This window comes from Nycticebus coucang, chromosome 7 (assembly GCF_027406575.1).
Source record: "Nycticebus coucang isolate mNycCou1 chromosome 7, mNycCou1.pri, whole genome shotgun sequence".
Lineage (NCBI taxonomy): Eukaryota > Metazoa > Chordata > Mammalia > Primates > Lorisidae > Nycticebus > Nycticebus coucang.
In genome coordinates, this window is record NC_069786.1 from 61,803,311 (window position 1) to 61,823,224 (window position 19,914).

General features: G+C 36.3%; 1 protein-coding gene across 2 annotated transcripts in view; it reads left to right on the plus strand.

The window, feature by feature from the left end:
* CSRNP3 (cysteine and serine rich nuclear protein 3) overlaps window positions 1-19,914 on the plus strand; it is a 106,864-nt gene that overhangs the window by 7,510 nt on the left and 79,440 nt on the right. For both annotated transcript variants that reach the window (XR_008381235.1, XM_053597391.1), the window contains exon 2: window positions 11,666-11,836. Coding sequence is in view for 1 of the 2 variants with exons in the window: in XM_053597391.1 (XP_053453366.1) it covers window positions 11,689-11,836 (148 nt within the window). In the remaining variant the exon portion in view is untranslated. The remainder of the gene's footprint in view (window positions 1-11,665; window positions 11,837-19,914) is intronic.

Consider the following 19,914-nt stretch of genomic DNA (forward strand, 5'->3'; position numbering starts at 1 on the left):
TGATTCTTTAACATTGTAAAACTTGTTTGAAAGGTGAATCTTCTTTAAACAGTATATTTCTAACTTTTAAAAGTTTGTATGATTTTGTTGTGACTTATTTCTATTGTGAATAGGTCTTAATTTGTAACTGTAGGACATTCACAAAGACCCGAAAGTCCCCATAGTTAATTTTACATGATGTGTTATTTTTACTAATTGCTTCTTACTGCAATGTCAGCTGCAGGTTGAATACTTATCGTTCTCTGTTTTAAATGGTAAAAATTTATATTGTGCTTAAGGTGGCAATTGATTTTAAAGACCGTCCAGAGCAGTTTTTTCTACTTGTTCTAATTGTTTAAATCTCCTTTGTTTTCTGTGTAATATCTTTGGCAGGATCCCAGTGATTGGATGGGCATGGTTCTGAAGCTTGGCCATATTTTATTTTGATGTCTACTTTAGATTACTTTCCGAGGAAAATGTTTTTAAAAGTTCCTTTTCCTTCACACTATTCAGATAACTCCTCTGGAGGAAAAAAAAGGATATCACATTCCTTAAATATCCTTTGATTTGTACTGGATAGTCTATTTTATTATTCAACAGAAACTTTTTAAAAGACTGAAGGAAAACTTCATAAGTGCCAAATGGAAGAAAACTTATCTTCCAGTACTGCAAAAATGGTGATTCTAAAATTTTCACATCTATGTGGTAATTTTTTCCTTAATGTACTAAGTCTTGCCAGTCATCCAAGGAATTGGGCTAGCCACTGGTTTCAGTCTTTTTTTTTTTTTTTTTGAGGCATTGTTTCATTGTTGGTAGAGTACTGTGAGATCATAGCACATAGCAACCTCTAACTCTTGGGCTCAAGGGATCTTCTTGCCTCAGCTTTTCATTTTTAGTAGAGATGAGATCTCACTCTTGCTCAGGCTGGTCTCAAACTCCTAAACTCAAGCAATCCACCTGCCCCTGCCTCTCAGAGTGCTAGGATTACAGGCATGAGCCACCAGCCCAGCCTTGTTTTAGTCTTAATAGCAAGCATGTAAAATAAATTTTTCATTGACTTTACATGGTACTTTGTTTTGTTAGAGTGGCAAAAATAGCATTACAACAGACACTTGATAAATTTTCAATATAGTTTTAAAAGGCTTACATGTTCTTTATGTCTTTCTCTGTTCTTGTTAATTGAAAGAGTGTCTTAAAAGTTAACTTCTGGGTGGACTTTTGACTCCCAGACTAGTATGTACTCCATTATACCATTTTGCCAAATACCAAATGATGATCAGTGTTTAAGGCCAAGAGGCAATTACCACCCAAGTTCTGGCTTTCAACTAGGAATGCTAATCCCAATGCCACACTAGTGTAGGCAACATGGAAAGCTTCCTGGGTTGCCTCAGCCAGACAGTCATAGAGAACCTCTTCACTGTTAATAAGTGGAGTCACTATACACCCCTTTGTCAGCAGCACATAGGTTAGCTGGTATGGTTTGCATGCCGTGAGGGAAGAGGATGTGAACAGTTAGAGACACCAGCGTTTGCATAGAGGTCATGGCTTGTGTCATTGACTCATAAGTAGCGGGGACTACTTTCCTTCACGCCTATTTTTACTAGTTGTGCCCTGCCCCCATTGTTTTTTTTTTTTTCGTAGAAGTGAAAACTGAGACCAGGGAAGTAATCTTCTTACTTAAAATTATGCTACTTGTTAGTAGCTGATCCAGGATTAGAACTCCAAATTGATGACCATTCATTTATTGAGCTGGTTCTGGGATACATATTCAATCCACAAAGAAGTTTTTAGTCAAGTGTGAGAAAACAGTGGATAAACTGGGAATTACAATACGGTGTAATAAGTACTGATAAACCATGGACCATGCCACATTGTGAATGCAAAGATCACTGAACCCTGATCAGTGCTTATGGTGCTGATCAGGGAATATATTTCTCAGGGAAGGTCTGAGGTAGCCATAAACACTTAGAAAATGATCTAGACATCTGAAATCTCGGTTTCCTTTGTTAAAAACTACTTTGCAGGACTTAGGGGAAGATTACAAAGAATAAATACAAAGTATCTGGTCCATAACAGGTGCTCACTAAATTCTAACTTCAATTATTATAGGTAGAATGAGTCCATCTAACCACTTTTTAGGAAAGACAGATACTGTCTAGGAAAGTGTACCTCACCTTAGAACATGTTTGTCATACATTTCCTAAGCCATAAAGTTACAGATGAGGCCAATTTTAGGTAGTAAGAGTAGCACGTGGCAGCCAAGATAACAGTAAAGAAATCCATAGGGATGTCCCTGGAAGATGTGATAGCTCATTTGGCACACACGCCAGGAGAAAATGAAGGGGATGGAAGAGCCTATTTCTAGGAAGTGGATAACCCTACTGGTAATGAGAATAGAAGGAATAGATTCTTAATTTTTTTCATACTTTGAAAAAAATGTGTTCACAATGAATCACTTCTCCAAGTTCTGGATATCCATCAGTGCTCAGATTTAATCACCAGAACAGAGGCTCATACCCTAGGAATCCACACATAGATTGGGCTTTTCTGATATGTGCACATTTTTTTTTTTTTTTTTTGGTCTGGGGAAAGCATTCATTTCTTTCATCAAATTGTCAAACTGCAACTCATCTCATTGCAAAAATATTATGGTCTGCTGCACATAAAGTAATGCAGACCTTAAGTCAATGACACACGTACCTCTGGCCTAAGGTATTCACATATAATTGGGAAACCCCATAATCCTTATTTCTCCAACAAAGACATTTATTAGCCAGGAGTGCTCTCAGGGTTCTTGGCTTAAACAGACACCTGGACAAGAGAAGTGCATTTGGCTGACTTGCCCTTCTCCCACTGGCAAGCCACCAGCAGCATTTTTCACATTGGTGGTGCCCCATGGAAACACCTTGGGGGGTTTCACCTTGTAAAATCATTGCCAAACCTCTCTCTTCTTGGTGGCAGACATTCCACTTTCCTGCCAAATGGGTTTAGGCAGAAATGGCCCTAGTATTGTGGAAGAAGAAGAAAATATATCCTTTTTTTTTTTTTTTCATTTAACAAATGCATAGGCATTCTCAAAATATATGCAGTAATCAGTGTCCAAAGCATTCAGTGGGAATTGTTTCATCTAAGAGTGATGGTTTACCTTCTAATAATAATCACATTAAATATTGCTTTCAAAGGAGGATTGCCCCCAAATACATGTGTACTTTTTGAATAAAAATATTTTAAATATTATGCATTGTAGTTAACATCTGTGATTTGCTGGAAAAGATTCCAGTAGGAGGGAGCATAGTCTAGACAGACAGAATTCTAATCTTGGCTTTCTAAGAAACTGACAAAACTTCACAGCAAACCTTTAATCTCTGAAATTTAGTTTCTTTAACTGCAAGATGAGGGTAACATTGTTGAGATGGTTGTAAAGGTTTGCTAAAATAAGGATTGTAAATAACTGGCAAAGAGTAGATCTCAGACATTTAAGTCCTCTTCATCTTTCCGTATTCCTTAACGTAATATAGTAATGGATAGCCTTGTACTTCTTCTGGTCTATAGGTTTTATACTAGTAAAAGAAACACACATAAAATATTATGAATTACATTGAATGGAGTATGAGCATTAGAAAGAAAACATCTCTGCTGTGTTTCAATGAGCATTTATTCCACATTTTAGAAGCATCCTTAAGGGAAAGGAGCTGAGGCCAGGGAAACCGTCAAAGAGCTAGGTAGTAGCAAAGAGAGGGCCTTCTACATGATACATGGAATTTATATCCAGCATAGGTGATGTCAGAGAACTCTGCTGCCATAGAATACTCAACGTTAAAGACACGGCCTTCACCTTGCCCAAGCCTCAGCTTTCTAGGCTACTATGCAAAGGATATGAGAGTGCAATGAATAAGAAGCCAAAAGAAAAGATGGAAATAAATTTGTTTAAAGATTAAACAACAACAACAAAAGGCTAATAAGATGGAGTCAGAAGCTTGGAGAAAAATTAAGAATTTTTAATTCATATTAAGATTATTTAAAGAAGTCATTTCTTTTTAAAGAAAAACTACCTAAAATAATGATGATTTTATTTAGCAGAGATTTTCAACTATAGCCAGTATTGACTAACGTAATAGTGTAAGGGCAGAACATCAGAGATTACTCAAAATCCGGGTTTGAAGAAATTGGGGAGGGAAAGGATTTAATGTAAACTAACTCGGTGAAAAATGTATCCAGACACTTTTTAATATTTGGTTAACTAGAAATATTTTTCCAAAGAGATATAATTGGCATTTATTTTAAACTTGAGTTCTCTTTTCTTGAAAATTGAACTAAGATCTATGAAACATCAATTGAACCACTGTCCTCTTCACCCTCTCTCTAGCCAAGGGGACAATCTGCTCAATGATTTCACAATGTGAATAACCGCATGTGCTTTTACCAGTTAAGCTTTGCCCAAGTGCTATCACAGATCAACCAGTCACCAGTATTTTCGTGAACATTTTTTAAGATAGCTCTCACTTCATCATTGGAATTAAGTGAAGCAACCAGAAAAAACAGCAAAAATTACTTATCTTTCTGAGTAAAGCTAAAGGAGAAAAACTTATTTTGCTGTGCAACTCAGTCCAGACGTTGGTTTTTCCTGGACCCTGAGCCCATTTTTGATTGAAGCAAGCACCCCTACCTTACCAAGTTCATTGGAAATAATCTTTATCATAGTATTTTAGCAGTTTGCACTTACCAGAAGAATTTGTTGATAACACAAAATAGTTATTTTCCTTGACAAACTGTTCCTTGACAAATCATGAAAAATCACCTCCTTCCATGCCACATTGTAATATAGAGTTGTTTTACATACTTCTAGATTTATGCCAAATCACAATGGTCAAAGAATCTCTGTTAATGACCATTGCAATTAAAGGTTGTTCTCACTTTGCCTAACTACAAAATTAGCAGTGCAAAAGATAAACCCAAGTTTCTCTAGTATAAGTAAATGAAAGGGCTCTCAGTGCTTCTCATTGTTCCTAATATAATATCCCCTAAAGCGTAAAGCTCGTGCTCTAACCAACACCAAGGAATAAGGACCTACCAGTTCCGATTAATTTAGAACTCACAGCTCACCTCCCTCTATCCCCCAGGTCTAGGAAGGGACATCTCACTGAAGGGACCACACCATTACTGTATGAGGAAATCCTGCCATGCCAGAGTGACTTCCTTTTAATTTCATTTCTTTTTTCATCAGTGATAAGGGAGCTCGTACTTAACCTATTACTCACTACCTAACCCTTCATGATTTCCAGTTGTTTGGCAAATTCATCATTCAGCCTAATGATCTCACATGTTTTATTTTTTGGGTTTCAGGAACAGGAATCTTCCAGTTTGGTAGTTTTTCTCACATAGATATTTTTGTTGATTGCACAGTCATTTTATTTTCTCACCAAGAGCACTAATTAGTGTTATTAGATAAAATGCAGAATGGTCAGTTAAGTTTGAATCTCAGATACACAAACAAAAAATATGGTATAAATATACTTCAAATGCCATTCCTTTATAAATCTGAAACTCAAATTTAACTGAATGCCCTTTATTTTTATTTGGTAAATCTGCCAACCCCAAAGTGGTTCTTCTACAAATCAGATAACCTGTTCTTCAGAATTGGGGGCATATTTTCTGCATTCATTTGCTTATAGTAGATAAAAAAATTAAGAAATAGTGACAGAATGTAAAAATTAAAAAAGATTAAACGTTAGATAAATATTAGTGGGGTAGTAAGAACTCAATGAGTTCCCTATGAAGGCTGTGAAATGTTTAGATCATTAAAAGAGAGTGAAATGAACAAGAGTCCATCCAACATATGCCCAGAGCTTAGCTTCAGCCATTCTTCCAAAGGCATTAAAATTTGTTTTTATCCACCTTACTGTTATGGCATTTTAAGCCAAACTCTTCTTGCCATCACCATATATCTTTCAGATACTTTCCCTTTGAGCTCGCCATTCTCTTTGCCTCCCCAACAGGCCAGAAACATATTAAATGAAACAATTGTACTTATAACCATAAAAGATCTAGTGTGGTATCATCATCAATAGGTTTGGGGGATAGAGATGGAAACACTTATGCTTTTCAATAGATTGTTCACAGATGTATTCATAAACTTCTGAGCGATGATTATATCTAATATAAACATGAAATAAATGGTATACGTTAATCAATGATACCATATTTTCCAGATCACAACATGGTTATTAATGTCATAAAATAAAGTAATTCTTAATTAAATTTTGCAATAGGAAAAGGGGTGTTGGTGCAGGGAAAGGGGAATCCCAAGCTGAGAACCTGGCCAGGAGGTAAATTCCTAGACTGTACTGGTAAATGAGGAAAATGCCGTAAATCAGCGTTATCCAGGGAGAAGATACTGTGTGTGAAAGCCTCTGAGAGAATCTCTGGAGTGGCCTGGAATCGAGGGGCTCTCTGATCTTGCTACTTCCCTTTCTGCCTAAGGGCCATATAGGTGAATGGGGGGGCTGATGCCTGATCCAGAATAGTTCAAAACGTTGTTCAGCCCTTGGAACATCCTCACCCTGAACTGTTAAACAGAGAGAGAGGTCGCTGCAGCTGAAAACTGGCCAAAAACAGAGCTCTAGAGAAAAGATGAAGGAATTTCTACAGCTGCAATCCCAGAAGCTGTCCTTCATCCTGTGTTTCCTGAGTTTCGTTTCAGTTTTCAGCCCTGTCTCAGAATACATGCACTAGTCCAAAATTTTTCTAATGAAAGTCTTATGGTCAAGTTAGTACCGAATTGATTTTTGTGTTGCTTATGAGCAAAAAAATTATGTGACATTTTAAGGTCATTTCATCTCTCATTTTGATCCTCTTTTAATCAACATATTTTGCTAAATCAAGGGAGATAGAGCAGTAAATGAGAACATGATTTCTGCCTTCACAGAGCTTTCCATCTAGCAAAAAAGACAGCCATGATACAGTAATTAAACTATGGAAATGAAAGGATTTTATTCACTCATTGAACAAATATTCATTGAACACAAGTTTATATGTAAAGCAGTTCTCTAGGCCCTTGAAACATCAGTAAAATAAACAAAGATGACTACCTTGGTGCCTTTTATCAGCGCATGAACATAATACGTAATAAGTACAGAAATAAACAATAATATAAAGATATAAGGTGGTAAATGCTATGGAAAAAATTGAAAAGTGGATCAGAAAGAATGATATATCAAATGGCCCAGAGGCCAGAGAGAAATGGCAGAAACTGAAACTGAAAAAGATTATTAGATCTGAAATATCAACGAGAAGGGCAGTAGCTGGAAGTGAAGATGGAAAGTGTAGCCCAGGGAGTTTGCTAAGGACTTTATAAGCCATTTTGAGGATTCTGAACTTTATCTTAAGGCAATCTGGAGCCTCTTAAGAGTTTTAAGATATGGCCTGACATGATCTAATTTGAATTTTAAATTTATCATTCTGGCTGGGCTAGGTGGCTCATGCCTTTAATCCCAGCACGATGGGAGGCCAAGGCTAGGGGTGGGCAGTAGATCGCTTGAGTTTAGGAGGTTGAGATCAGCATGGGTAACATAGTGAGAAGCTGTTCCTACAAAAAACTAGAAAAATTAGCTGAGTATGGCAGTATGTGCCTGTAGTTCCAGCTATTCAGGAGGCTGAGGCAGGAGGATCACTTAAGCTTAGGAGTTTGAGGTTGCAGTGAGCTCTGATGCATTCTAGCCCAGACAACAGAGTGAGACCCTATCTTAAAAAGAAAGGAAAATTATCATTTTGATTGCAACCTGGCAAACACACTGAAAGCTAGCAGCAGTGAATGGAAGAGAATACTTTGAGGCTCTGGTTCTGGTCTAAGTGGTACCCTTGACTAGCATGTGTTTCATGCATTGGACAGTGGTAACTATGATAAAATACCTGTTATCTAGGCTTAGATATTCAGCTCCTCCTATTTAGAACAAATTAATGCCTGTCCAACTTTATCCTCTGTTCTTTGGGCTTTGGTGCTATATAAAGGCAATGTGAAATGTTTGCCACTTTTTCACCTGCATCATACTACTGAGTTTAGTTGTGCCTCATCTCTAGAAACAAAAACGTAGTATGTGGGCATTTATGAAGCTACGGCAGCTGTAGGATAGGCGTTCATTCTCCTTGTGTCTGTGTTTAGCTAACCACATATTGCCATCTTCAAATGCTAAAGCAACCAACACAAGGTTCAAGCAAACCAGGTATATACCACTTTATTAACAGGTCCTTCTCCCTAAATCCTTATTTTCTTTTCTTTCCTAGTAAGATGATGTACATGGTATAGGAAAAACCCACATCTTTTTAATGTTCCATTTTTTTTTTTTGAGTTTTTTTTTTTTTTTTATTGTTGGGGATTCATTGAGGGTACAATAAGAAGCCAGGTTACACTGATTGCAATTGTTAGGTAAAGTCCTTCTTGCAATCATGTCTTGCCCCCATAAAGTGTGACCCACACCAAGGCCACACCCCCCTCCCTCCGTCCCTCTTTCTGCTTTAATGTTCCATTATTAAGTCAAGATTGAAAGTTACAAGTTGGTAAGCACTGGGCCATTTGGCCCTCCTGTTTTGTTAGGCTGACATAGCATTTTTTAAATGCAGTGAAACCAGACAGCTGTTGTGCTCTGTTGCTGCAAGTTAGATTTAGCACTTAACCAGTTTCATGGGTATAGATATAACTTAAGGTATGACTCCTTGTAATTAGTTTAATTTCTACCTAAGATAACTGACCTCCTCCCCCACCCCAAGCAAACACTTTCTTAACTTCCTTGGACCTGGTCCTAGCTCAGACTCTTTTAGTTGCAAAGATCTAGGTAGAAATTATGCTCAACATTCAACTGTTATTCTAGATCTTGAGTCTCAAATGTATTATAATAATAACAGGTTGAAAAAAAGTTTTTTAATTCTGTTATCATTGCTCCAAATTTTTCTTATCTCATTCCTGAAGAAGTGAAAAAAAAAAAAAGAGAAAAATACCAAGTACCACCTTCTGTAATATTGGGACAGGTTTCCTCTCCCTGTAGCCCAATTTGGTGTCCTTGATTCTTGAGGAATTTGCCTTTCCTAATAAATATGGGGGTTGGGGGGAAGTAAGTGGAGCTCAAGAACATGATTTTTTGCTTTCACATTGTAATATCTTATCATAAAAATGTGCTTTTAAAACACAGGTTTCCATCTTGTATTACTTGGTGTCTTGGAGTCTCTCTCTTGTGAATTACTTTGCATCTTGTTTGAAGTGAACCATTTTAAAATTTATATCCTGTCCTACTTTTATTTCAAGACTTTACTTAAAATATCTTTTTTTCTCTTCACCCTACTCAGATATGCATGAACATTTTATGCATTTCACACTCTTAAAGATGGAGAAAATAATATGCTAATCTGAATAATGGTGAAAACTGAGTCAGAATAGAGATTATATTTTCAAAAGAGTGGACAATGCTACATTTCCCTGCTGCTATCAGTTATCTCCATTGTTGATCCTCATGTGTAATCATCATGCAGAAAACATGGATTAATCAAACAAGGGAGGCAGAACTTGAATTTGGGAGTCTTCTTGATTTGGGGGAGCCCGGCATAGTAAGTGCATGCTCCTTTAGGACAGGTGACTTATTTTCACTTCCTTTTGTATTCCAACTCTCCTCAAGGAGTCAAGCACAGGCATGATTCTCAATGCATCCTTAATGAATGGAATAAATTGAAATTATTGCATAATAAATATTTATGAGACATCTAACACTATACTTAATTTTACTAGAAACTGTGGCAGGGATAGCTAAAGAAAGAGATTTTGATTAGGAATGGAGAGTGGGGGTTACATGACCAAGTGTCTAGGGCTCATCTGTGGACACCCAAGGAAGACTGAAGTCCAGTCTTGAAGGCCAGCTGACAAAATAGACAAGTAGTTTTTCAATTTGTATACATGCTAAAATAGACAAGTAGTTTTTACATTTGTATCCATCAGAATCACCTGCTGTGGGGCTTCCTGAAAGACAGACTGCTGGGCCCTGCTTCCTGGGAATTTCTGACTCGGCAGATCTGAGGTGGAAATTGAGAATTTGCATTTCTAACCATCTCACTCCCAGGTGATACCGTGACTGTTGATCTAGGGAGCGCACTTTGAAAACTCCTGAATTAGACTTTGGAGAGTTGTGGCCTTCCTCAGGGGATCTGAGCAGGCTGCTTGCTCTGTGGTCTGTACAAAGGGTGATTTCAGAGATTCCTCAGAGTGGTACTCAGATAATGTAACTAAGTTGACCTCTGAAAAATTTTAAGGGTCTTGCTTTTTCTTGATCTACAGAAAGGTCTATACAATGGCAGGGGAAAAGAAAAGAGAGAGTAGCTTCAAGAACTCAGATGAGAGTTAAAATCAATAGACATAAGTGAAGAGGAAGATAGACTGTAGGGAACGGACTTAGTGATAAAGGTTGAACATTCTTAATCTGAAAATCCAAGTCCAAAATGCTCAAAACTCACAATTTTTGAATGCCTACATGATGCTACAAACAGAAAACTTCATACTTGACCTAAGGTGATGGGTACAGTCAAAACACACTCAAAACTTTGTTTCATGCACAAAATTATTAAAAACTATTACCTAAAATTGCCATCAGGCCATATGTATATGGTATATATAAAATATAAATTATTTTTGTGTTTAGATTTGGATTTTATCCCCTAAATATCTCATTAAATAGATGCCACTATTTCAAAATCCAAGTTCAATATTCAAATCACTTTTGGTCCCAGGCATTTTGAATAATGGATATTCAAACTATACTTTCAGTGAAGTTGACCTAATTTAAGTTAACCTAACAAGCTATATATAAATTGGCTTAGTTATATGCACAACATAAGATCGTGTACATATATCTAAGCTAATATATATATAGCTTAGTCCCTAAAATCTCCTTATTCTGCAAAGAAAGTTTATGAACCTTAGATAACTATGCCCAAGTCAAGGTAAAATGGGAAAGGTGGAGAAAGGGAAGCCCAGGGAGACATGGGCTTGCCCTTCACCCAAGACAAATGATTTACAAGAAATCACTCCTGGTTCCCAGCCCTCCCTAGTCAGTTAGTGCGATATCCCTGGTAAATAGCCTTAGGAAGTTTCTGGAAAAGTGGCAATGGCTTCAGGAATCAGTGTGGGGCACATATCACCTTACTGTAACACTGAAATGGAAACTCCCTAAAATTCAGAACTAGTTTCATTTGCTTCATTGTGCTCTGCTATTTAGGGCTCTTGAACCATAAAACTTAAGTACAAAGTTTTGACATACTTTTCAGTGTTCTTTTCAGATGAATTTTATATATTGCAATCATCATTTCGGTTTTCAGGAGACAATGGAAGTTATTTTATTTACAAAATGTTATGGAATCAAGCAGATTTTCTCAATTTGCCAAGAAAATGAATAACGGTATTACATTGAAATGAACTATTCCTAAAAATGTCAAAACATTTTGCTAATAAAACGGTCAAATATTCATATTTAATTCGATCTGATTTTTGTTCATTTAAAAACAGAAAAAAAATCTGCGTGGTGATCTTTTCAAGGGAAAGCTATAGCTCAGCTCATGTGTAAAAAGCCACATAAAAATGACTCTGGAGACCTTGACTGCACGTTCAGCGGTCAAATCTTTCAGTGCTCTGCTGCTCTTGTTCCTGTTACAGGTACATGTGACAGCGCTGCAGCTATGAGTGGAATTTTAAAGAGGAAGTTTGAAGAAGTTGACGGCTCCTCGCCCTGCTCCTCTGTGCGGGAATCAGATGATGAAGTGTCCAGCAGTGAAAGTGCTGACAGCGGGGACAGTGTCAATCCGTCCACTTCTAATCATTTCACCCGTGAGTACTGACATCAGACTGGAAGCTGATTGTCTGCTTCTACAGCAGAAACCATCGTGTCCTCTTGTCTTTGTTTACACCGTCCTTGGTAGTTTTATAAAAAAAGTTTCCAATTGATCAGATGTAGAGAACAATTACCCTCAAACGAAATATTTGTGAGGGAACTCGGTGGCTTCCTTTATTTAGATCACTTTGGGCAGTGGATTATTTGATCATTGTTAACTAACTGATTGGATGAAAAATGATGTTTCATTACTAGTATTTTTCCAAGGAGATGCCCAGTCTTCTGGGAAAAGATAAGGAATGACAAAGCATAAACCCAGGTGTAATACATGTATTCTCTCATAACTGAAAGGATGTTCTGAGGAGGAGAAAAAGAGACTGTATTTAGGAGCGGAAGGTCTAGATGATGATGAGAAAGCACTTAGGCAGCCATGCATTAAGAAAAGATGTGAGGGCAGCAGAATTCTCCTAAATGTGCGAGTGTGTGTACTCTAAATGCCTCTTCTCTGTTCATTCCTTTATTCTCTCTTCCCCCAAAATAATATTCAAAATGCACCAAGAAAAAAATAAATGTATTTTTTTTAAAAAATTCCTTTTTCTTCCTCCCTATACCATCAGCCCTTCCTGTCAGGCAAGATATTGTGAAGTTTGAAGGATTGATGTGAAAATGTCTTAAGATAATACAATCTATAAGCTAAAGAAAAATGATAACTAATAAATTATCTTTGAATGTCTGTTTCTTAAGATATTTATGTAATCTTAAGATTTTTTTTTTTTTTTGCAGTTTTTGGCCAGGGCTGGGTTTGATACCAGCACCTCTGGCATATGGGGCTGGCACCCTACTCCTTTGAGCCACAGGTGCCACCCTAATCTTAAGATTTTAATACATCGGAGTATCAGGGTAGATAACTGGGGTTGGATTTAATTTTTTTAATTACTAATTTATTAAAATATGTTTGTGTAGCATAGAATTTATTTTGGAAATGTGGCAACTCAAAAAACCAAGCATATTTTTAGGAAGTAAAAAGGAACTCAATCACTTTTGAACATGAGATAAATATGCTAAAATTAACAGCATTCCTTTAAGCAAACAATTAATGAGAAAATATGGTGAAAGGGAAATGTAATTACTATAGTAAATATAATGTAAATGTAATTATTATAGTAAATATTTAGGAAAAAGTCATTATGTGATGTAGGTGATGTAATATATTTACACATATTATACTATAAAATGAACTTGGGCTTTTGACTCGAAAGAAGATATGTATTTACTTTTGTGGTCTTAATACTAGTAATCATAACAACATCATTATCTCATAAGGTTTTGCAAAAATCAAACAGACTAAGAACAACAAAAAATTTTAAGTACTACGCATAAGCTGTATTAAAAACTATGGTTACAACTAACATTTGTTGGATACAGGCTATGTCCCAATAGCTTTATGTATATAATTCTTACTTCTTATGGCAGTTCTGGAAGTAAATAGTACTAACTCCAGTTTACAGAGGAAACAACTGAGGCTCAGATAGGATAAAAATCTTACCCAAGATCACACAGGCTTTGAGCCTTACCACCTATAAATACACGTCCCATTTTCTGGTCTTTACCGTTTCCATTATCTTAATCTGCCCCTTAATTATAGAATATTGGGCTTATTTTTAGAATGCTGTTTCTTGTGGGTTGTAAAAGAAGACTTCAATTAGTGAATAGACAGGTTATATTTCTGGATGTAAAGATAAAGTTAAATAAATGTTTTCCACATTAATTTATGAGTATATCTCAATAAAATTATTAAGTGAAATTTCTTTGAAAGTGATAGAAGGATGATCTGTTTGGAGAAATGAGCCAATAAGAATGAAGGAATATTTTTAAGAAGAAACCATAAATGTTGAAAAGCCATCTCAGATATCAAATTATGGTAGAAAACAATGTAATTGAAGTTTTTTTATAACGTGCTATATCTGGGAAAACGTGGAAAAGTCCAGCATGTTATGTCTAAATTCTATATCTAAAAGAAAAGCATTATAGAGCATTATAGAACAATGGGAAAGGGAAGAAAGATTATTCAATGAATGATGCGGTATTAACAAATTTGAGAAAGAAGTAATTTACATTCACAATAAATGCCAAAAATACCAGGTGGATTAAATAGATAAAATATTAAAAATATAATATCATGGGGATAGTTGTTTATTTTCCAGAATTTCAGAATTATTACATCAGCTTTGATGTAATAAGAAAAAATTACGTTAGAAACTACTTAATACAACTTAATGATGTAAAAATATTAAACTTATCTTCTAAAAAACCACTAAGAAAAAGAAAAATAATTTATATCAGAAAAAACATTTACAGCTAATATGGTATAGATGGGACTCTTCTTTAGATATGGTATTAAAAAAACACATGGACATTTTTGACAAAAACACTAAGACATACATGCCCAAAGATAATCCACATACTAGGGAATATGACTAGCAAATAATATGAATAGCAAATATTGCTATTTAATAATAGCAATAAAATGCACATCAAAATAGTACTAATGAGATTTTATTGGTATGAAATCACAGATTTTCTATCCCTGTAAAATTAGTGCTCCTTTCTCCAATAAAAATACAAATACCTAAGTGCTGGTGAGGGTTACACAAGAATAATATAAATTTAGAATCACTTTGGCAATCTAAGAGTCATAAAGATATTCATAAGTCTATACTTGACAGAATTTAGCAGAATGGAGAAACATCAAAATCAAGGGGAAAAACTGTATAAATGAAAATGTTGGTGGTTAATGGTGGTTCAAAAAACACCAGTGGTGGGAGGAGATGGGGGAGGAGGTAATGTGTAAGAGTGGAGAAAGGAGCCGTGAAGTTGTGGTAACTCATTCAGCTAATTTATTGTCATGATAGCTATAAAAGCTGTATGGTAGTATGTATACATACCAATTATAAATAACGTTTAAAGAAATTAGAACACAAAATTTTATCTGTACTGTCAGGCAAAGTCTATTCATGCGAAAATCAAAGAACAGTAGGATGTCCTAAAACTTGGAAATGATTTGATCTGTTGCAGAATTAAAATGATGGATGAATTTTTATTTCTGTTCATTTACATGTGTCCTTACAACAAACATGTCAGACGTAAACATCGTAGTTTCTGTTGTGTTTATGTGTACAAAGCAGGAGATTGAAATGGCGCGATGAGCTAAGTTGTACTTAAGCCAACTAGTACAGACTTTTTAATGACTTAGTTCCAGTAGAGATTATTTTTCTCCTCGAAGAAAATAGATTGACTTCATGAAGTCCTAGAAGTTACAGAAGTGTCCCAGTGCACTGTTTACTGTCAGTGGCAGGGGCCCTGGGTAGCTTACTAAAAGGCTATTAAATGGGATCGGGCAGAGATTTTTCATGATTTTTAAAGACGAGCAAATGATCTAATAAAAATTTCCCTTTTCATGTAATAGTCTTCTTGGTTCACTATATTCACATCCAGGAGAGAGAGATAAAGTGAGAGGAATACCAAAGAATTAAGACAAAGTTTCTACGTAGAGTATTTGCTGGAGAAAAGATCACATTTTAACCAGTGTGACAGGAGTCGTTAAAAGGGTTTCTTATTTCTAGAAATGTATTTCAGATTATTCGCTCGTTTAAAAATTGATATGCAAATTTTTAGAAAATGTTTGATTTATTATTTCATCTAGATGATTGAAATAGTATTTCGTCTCGAGTAAGACTCATCTGCTGTGGTCTTATCAGATGTGAATCTATGGTTACGAACTTTTAGAAATGCTATTATCAATAAATTCTGTGTCTTTAATATATCTTTCTACTTTCAAAACTGAATATAATTACCTGTTTTAGAGGATTTTTGAAGGATATAAGATCCGTGTAGCATGAAACGATTTAGTTTCACATTGAGATTCTTTAGAATACGGTTGCCCTTACTTAAATCTCACCATTATGAGCTTGTCTTTCATATTTTAAAATCCCATGCTCCCACATACTCAGTGTTTTATAAGCACTAACATATTGTGTAATATAACATTTTGTTGTCATTATAAATATAGAAATTGATAAGATTGTTGGTATGTGTCAGCAGCTGTGGTAGTAAAAAAAAAATGTCATGCTATTCTAAGCTTTCTGTTGAAATACTCAATTTGCAGCACACCACATAATGATAACAAAAGCTTCAGAATATAAAACGATAAGGGCATTATGGCTCTTTCCTCGGACTTCTGAATTTTGCTAGGCAACTAGCATACTTCCCAGTCATCAGCCAAGGTCATATCTTGCACTTCCCTCGAGATAGAAGCGGCAGCATCTGTATGCTGTGGAATGCTTTGTTTCATCAAATCCCATCGCTCTGCAGCCTAACAGCCTGCACGTGAGCTCCGTCAAAAGGAGCGCTACAGAGAAACTAGAAAAGAATGATTTTTTTTTTTAACCCTCTGAAGGTTCTTGGCACTTCACCCAAATAATGAGAAGCTGTGTGATGAAACACAATCCCACAAGGAACACATTATTTTCCCTGAAACAGAGTGTTTCTACAAAGAAATGTACAGTATTTAGGAAGTGAAAATACCAAGAGGTAAAAGGATAGACCTTCTAAATTGTACCTGAAACCCAGTAGTGGATGTCTTAGAGATAAGATTTTCTAATTTACAAAACCCTTTCACATTCTGGAATTCTTTTATGATCCAAAAATAGTTGTGTATTAGTGGCCAATTATCGTACCCAATTTATAGCAGTAGAGATTAACATTCAGAGATATGTTAATAATTTACCCAAGAGCTTAGATTGGAATCCATGCTCCTGTCTTCCCTCCTTTTCTTCCATCCTGTTGTGTTTTCTTCTCTCCCTCCCTCTTCTCTGTGAATACGCAAGGCATAAATATGCCACCACGCCCACCCAAGTCCATCTTTCTACAATGTTATTTCCCTCCAATTGACTCCACATTTCATAGATAAAGAATCAATAGAAAACAGATTTTGACATTAAATTGTACTAGAAATATTACTGGAACATGTCTTTTCTCTTACCAAGCAATTAAACTGAATTGAAAGTTTAGTCTGAATGTCATCAAGTCTAATGTCTTAGGTTACAGCTCTGTGCTAGGACCCTTCAGATGTGTCAGAGTGATAGCAAAGTGACAGTAAATACAACTCGGAGATACAGTGACAAGTCATGTCTACCCAGCATTGTGCTATTATAATATTTTGAGAACTTACTACAGCAATCTACCCCCAACCCAGTGATTTTTTTGAACAATGAAGGAATGTTTAGGTCAAGCAGAACACAAGCATTTTAGATGTCTTTGACTGAGCAGGAGCTGCATCACAAGGTCTTTCACAAGGTCTTCACAAGGTCTTTCACAGTCTGTAATCATTTGGTTCTAACAAAAAGGATCCCAAATAGCATCCTAAGTTAGAGCCAAGACAAGCAGGAAAGGATACACAGCATAGACTAAGACACATATGAAAAGCTACTATTCGATTAAAAGACCTTCAGACTCTTCACACTCACTTATATTGGAAAAGAGCGATTTACCTTGGGCTTGTGGGACCTGGAACCAGGTGCAGATTGTACCTATGATCACATAGATCATGACTAGGTCATGCCCATAGTTCAACATCATAGACCCCTTGAATCATTAGGTGTTTAATATATGGAGATAGGAGAGTAGGTTTGGGTCAATTATGAGTAGAGGAAGATAGATATGAGCTAATGGTCCCTTTCAAAAATATATTCACTTGAATATGCTGTAAGACTTATACAATGGAATCATTAATCTGAGAGTTCATGGACTCCAGTAATGATAAATCAGAAATAGTTAACCACTGCTACTTTCTCTGATCTTACCTAGACCATGCTTCGGGCTGAAATGTCTTTTCTTTTCTTCCTAATCTCTTACTATGAAAATTCTAATCCTGCTGCAAGGTTCACACCAAGTCTGTCTTTTCCCCTGAAGACTTCACCAGGTCTCTCATTGTATCTGTTCTCACCGTCTCCTCAGAATCTCCTAGTATTTCACCAACATGCTTAAACTTTGCAAATAGTTTTCCTCCTTTTTTTCCATCCCAGTATTTTCCACCCAACTTAGTGATGTCAGCAGCTGTGTGCTGATTCATGGAGCCCACCAGCCTAATGTTTTCCTGAACACCTGTGTCCTGGATTCTTTACTTCTGTTCTATTCCTGTCCTTTACCACCACACCAGTTAGTGGCTTCCACACCCCCACCCATGAGAGTTTTACACATGAGAACAGCTCTACCTCTGAAAAGTCTACTCAGTATTTCAAACTGAGACCACAGCCCCTTTTCCTTCCACTTCCCTTCTCCCCCACCTACTTTTCACTTCCTCCTCTTGTTTTTCCTCAATATCCACCTGCCATTTGTCTTTACATATATTTTCACTCTTTACCATTTGCTCCAAAATTTCAGTGTTTTGTTTTATACTATTTAAAGACTAGGACTCTTAATCACACCCCCAAACCAATATCCTTCACTCGGATGCATTTTTCACACAAAACACCTGAAAGTTTTTAAGTTTTAGAGAACATGACAGAACTCTATGTTTTCAAATTTAGCTGCTCCACTAATGTCACACAACTATCACCTGCTAGAGGGCCAGAGTCGATTTTCTCTGCCTTCTCGAGGCACTAAGTGTTCAGCAGTCTTTTAAGGTCGCTTTCTCCTCCTCCACCTCCAACTTCAGACACTGAAGATCTTGCCTTCTTGTCCCCTCACCCTGCATTCGCGTTTGAGGTAACCTGTGTGTCCTTACTAAAATAAACAGGGCACTCAAAATGTTTGAAGGAATGGGTGTGAGCTCATTAAAGGCAAGAACAAGATTTTTATATGCTATCGTCTGATCTTCTAAGAAGGACTTCATAAATATTTGCATAAATGGATGAATGAATGGACGCTTATTAGGCATTTACTGTTTGCCATTTACTGTGCTACAACTAGGAGCTGGCAGTATACAAGGAAATGAGACAGAATCCCATTTCTGTAGAAACGCCCAGGCTAACAGCACTTTAGCACTTCTTAAATACTCACTGTATTCTGTTTCATTTTGTAGTTATTTGTGGACATACTTTATCTTTGCTGGAGATTTATTGAATTTAATAGCATTTTAATTTAATTACCTGGTGGCAAGTTAATTACTGTCAAATACTTGGTAACATTTAGCTTTGTAAAGACTTGTCTTCTTTTTTGTACTACTAAAGTTTATAAGGTTAAAAAAAGATGCATTTATTATAGGACTTCATGATGACACAAATATTAGTGGAAACAAACATAAATTTACTAGGTCACTATGATTTATGATTTTGATGAGTATCATTGTGATGTGCGAGGGACCTGATTTATTAGATATCATATCTGATACTTGTACGGTGACATGTATTTTAACTAGGGTCCCACTGTAATTATGCATTCCTAACATGTACCTTTCTGGTTTTGTTTGCCTATATATAGCTTTCTCAGGCAGAAACATCACCATTTAATTGGATGCTGTGCAGCTATTTATGCAGTAGCAATATAACACACTTGAGGGAATCCAAGCTGCTTTCACCTTCACCATCCTTCGAATCAGCTAGGAACAAAAAGGCAACACTTAGTCCGATCACTGACACGATGTAAATATAGTTTATTTAGTTTTCATTTGATTTGTTTAAAATTTAAGATCAGGACCTCACATTTAGCCTTAATAAAGGGTAACATTAAATGTAGCTCTTTATGTCAGACTGTTGATATTTTTTTCCAACTGTTTTTGTCTTCTTATATATTTGCTCCCCACCCCCCACCCCCCGCCCATGGTCATGTCATATATAATCATATTTCAAATCCTTCTATTTCCATTTGTGCTGTATCCCCCCCCCCCAAGTCCATAATTGCTGTCATCTCTCTCCTGGACTCTGTTGCCCAAGCCTCAGCCTCTTTAGGCAGCAATCTTTCAACCACTTTCAATCCTGCAGTCACCTTCAACTCTGAATTCATTACCGTGTCCTCCAAAGTCCGGTACAACCCTCATATGGTTGGAACCTTCACTCCTTCTCTTTATCTCCAAACT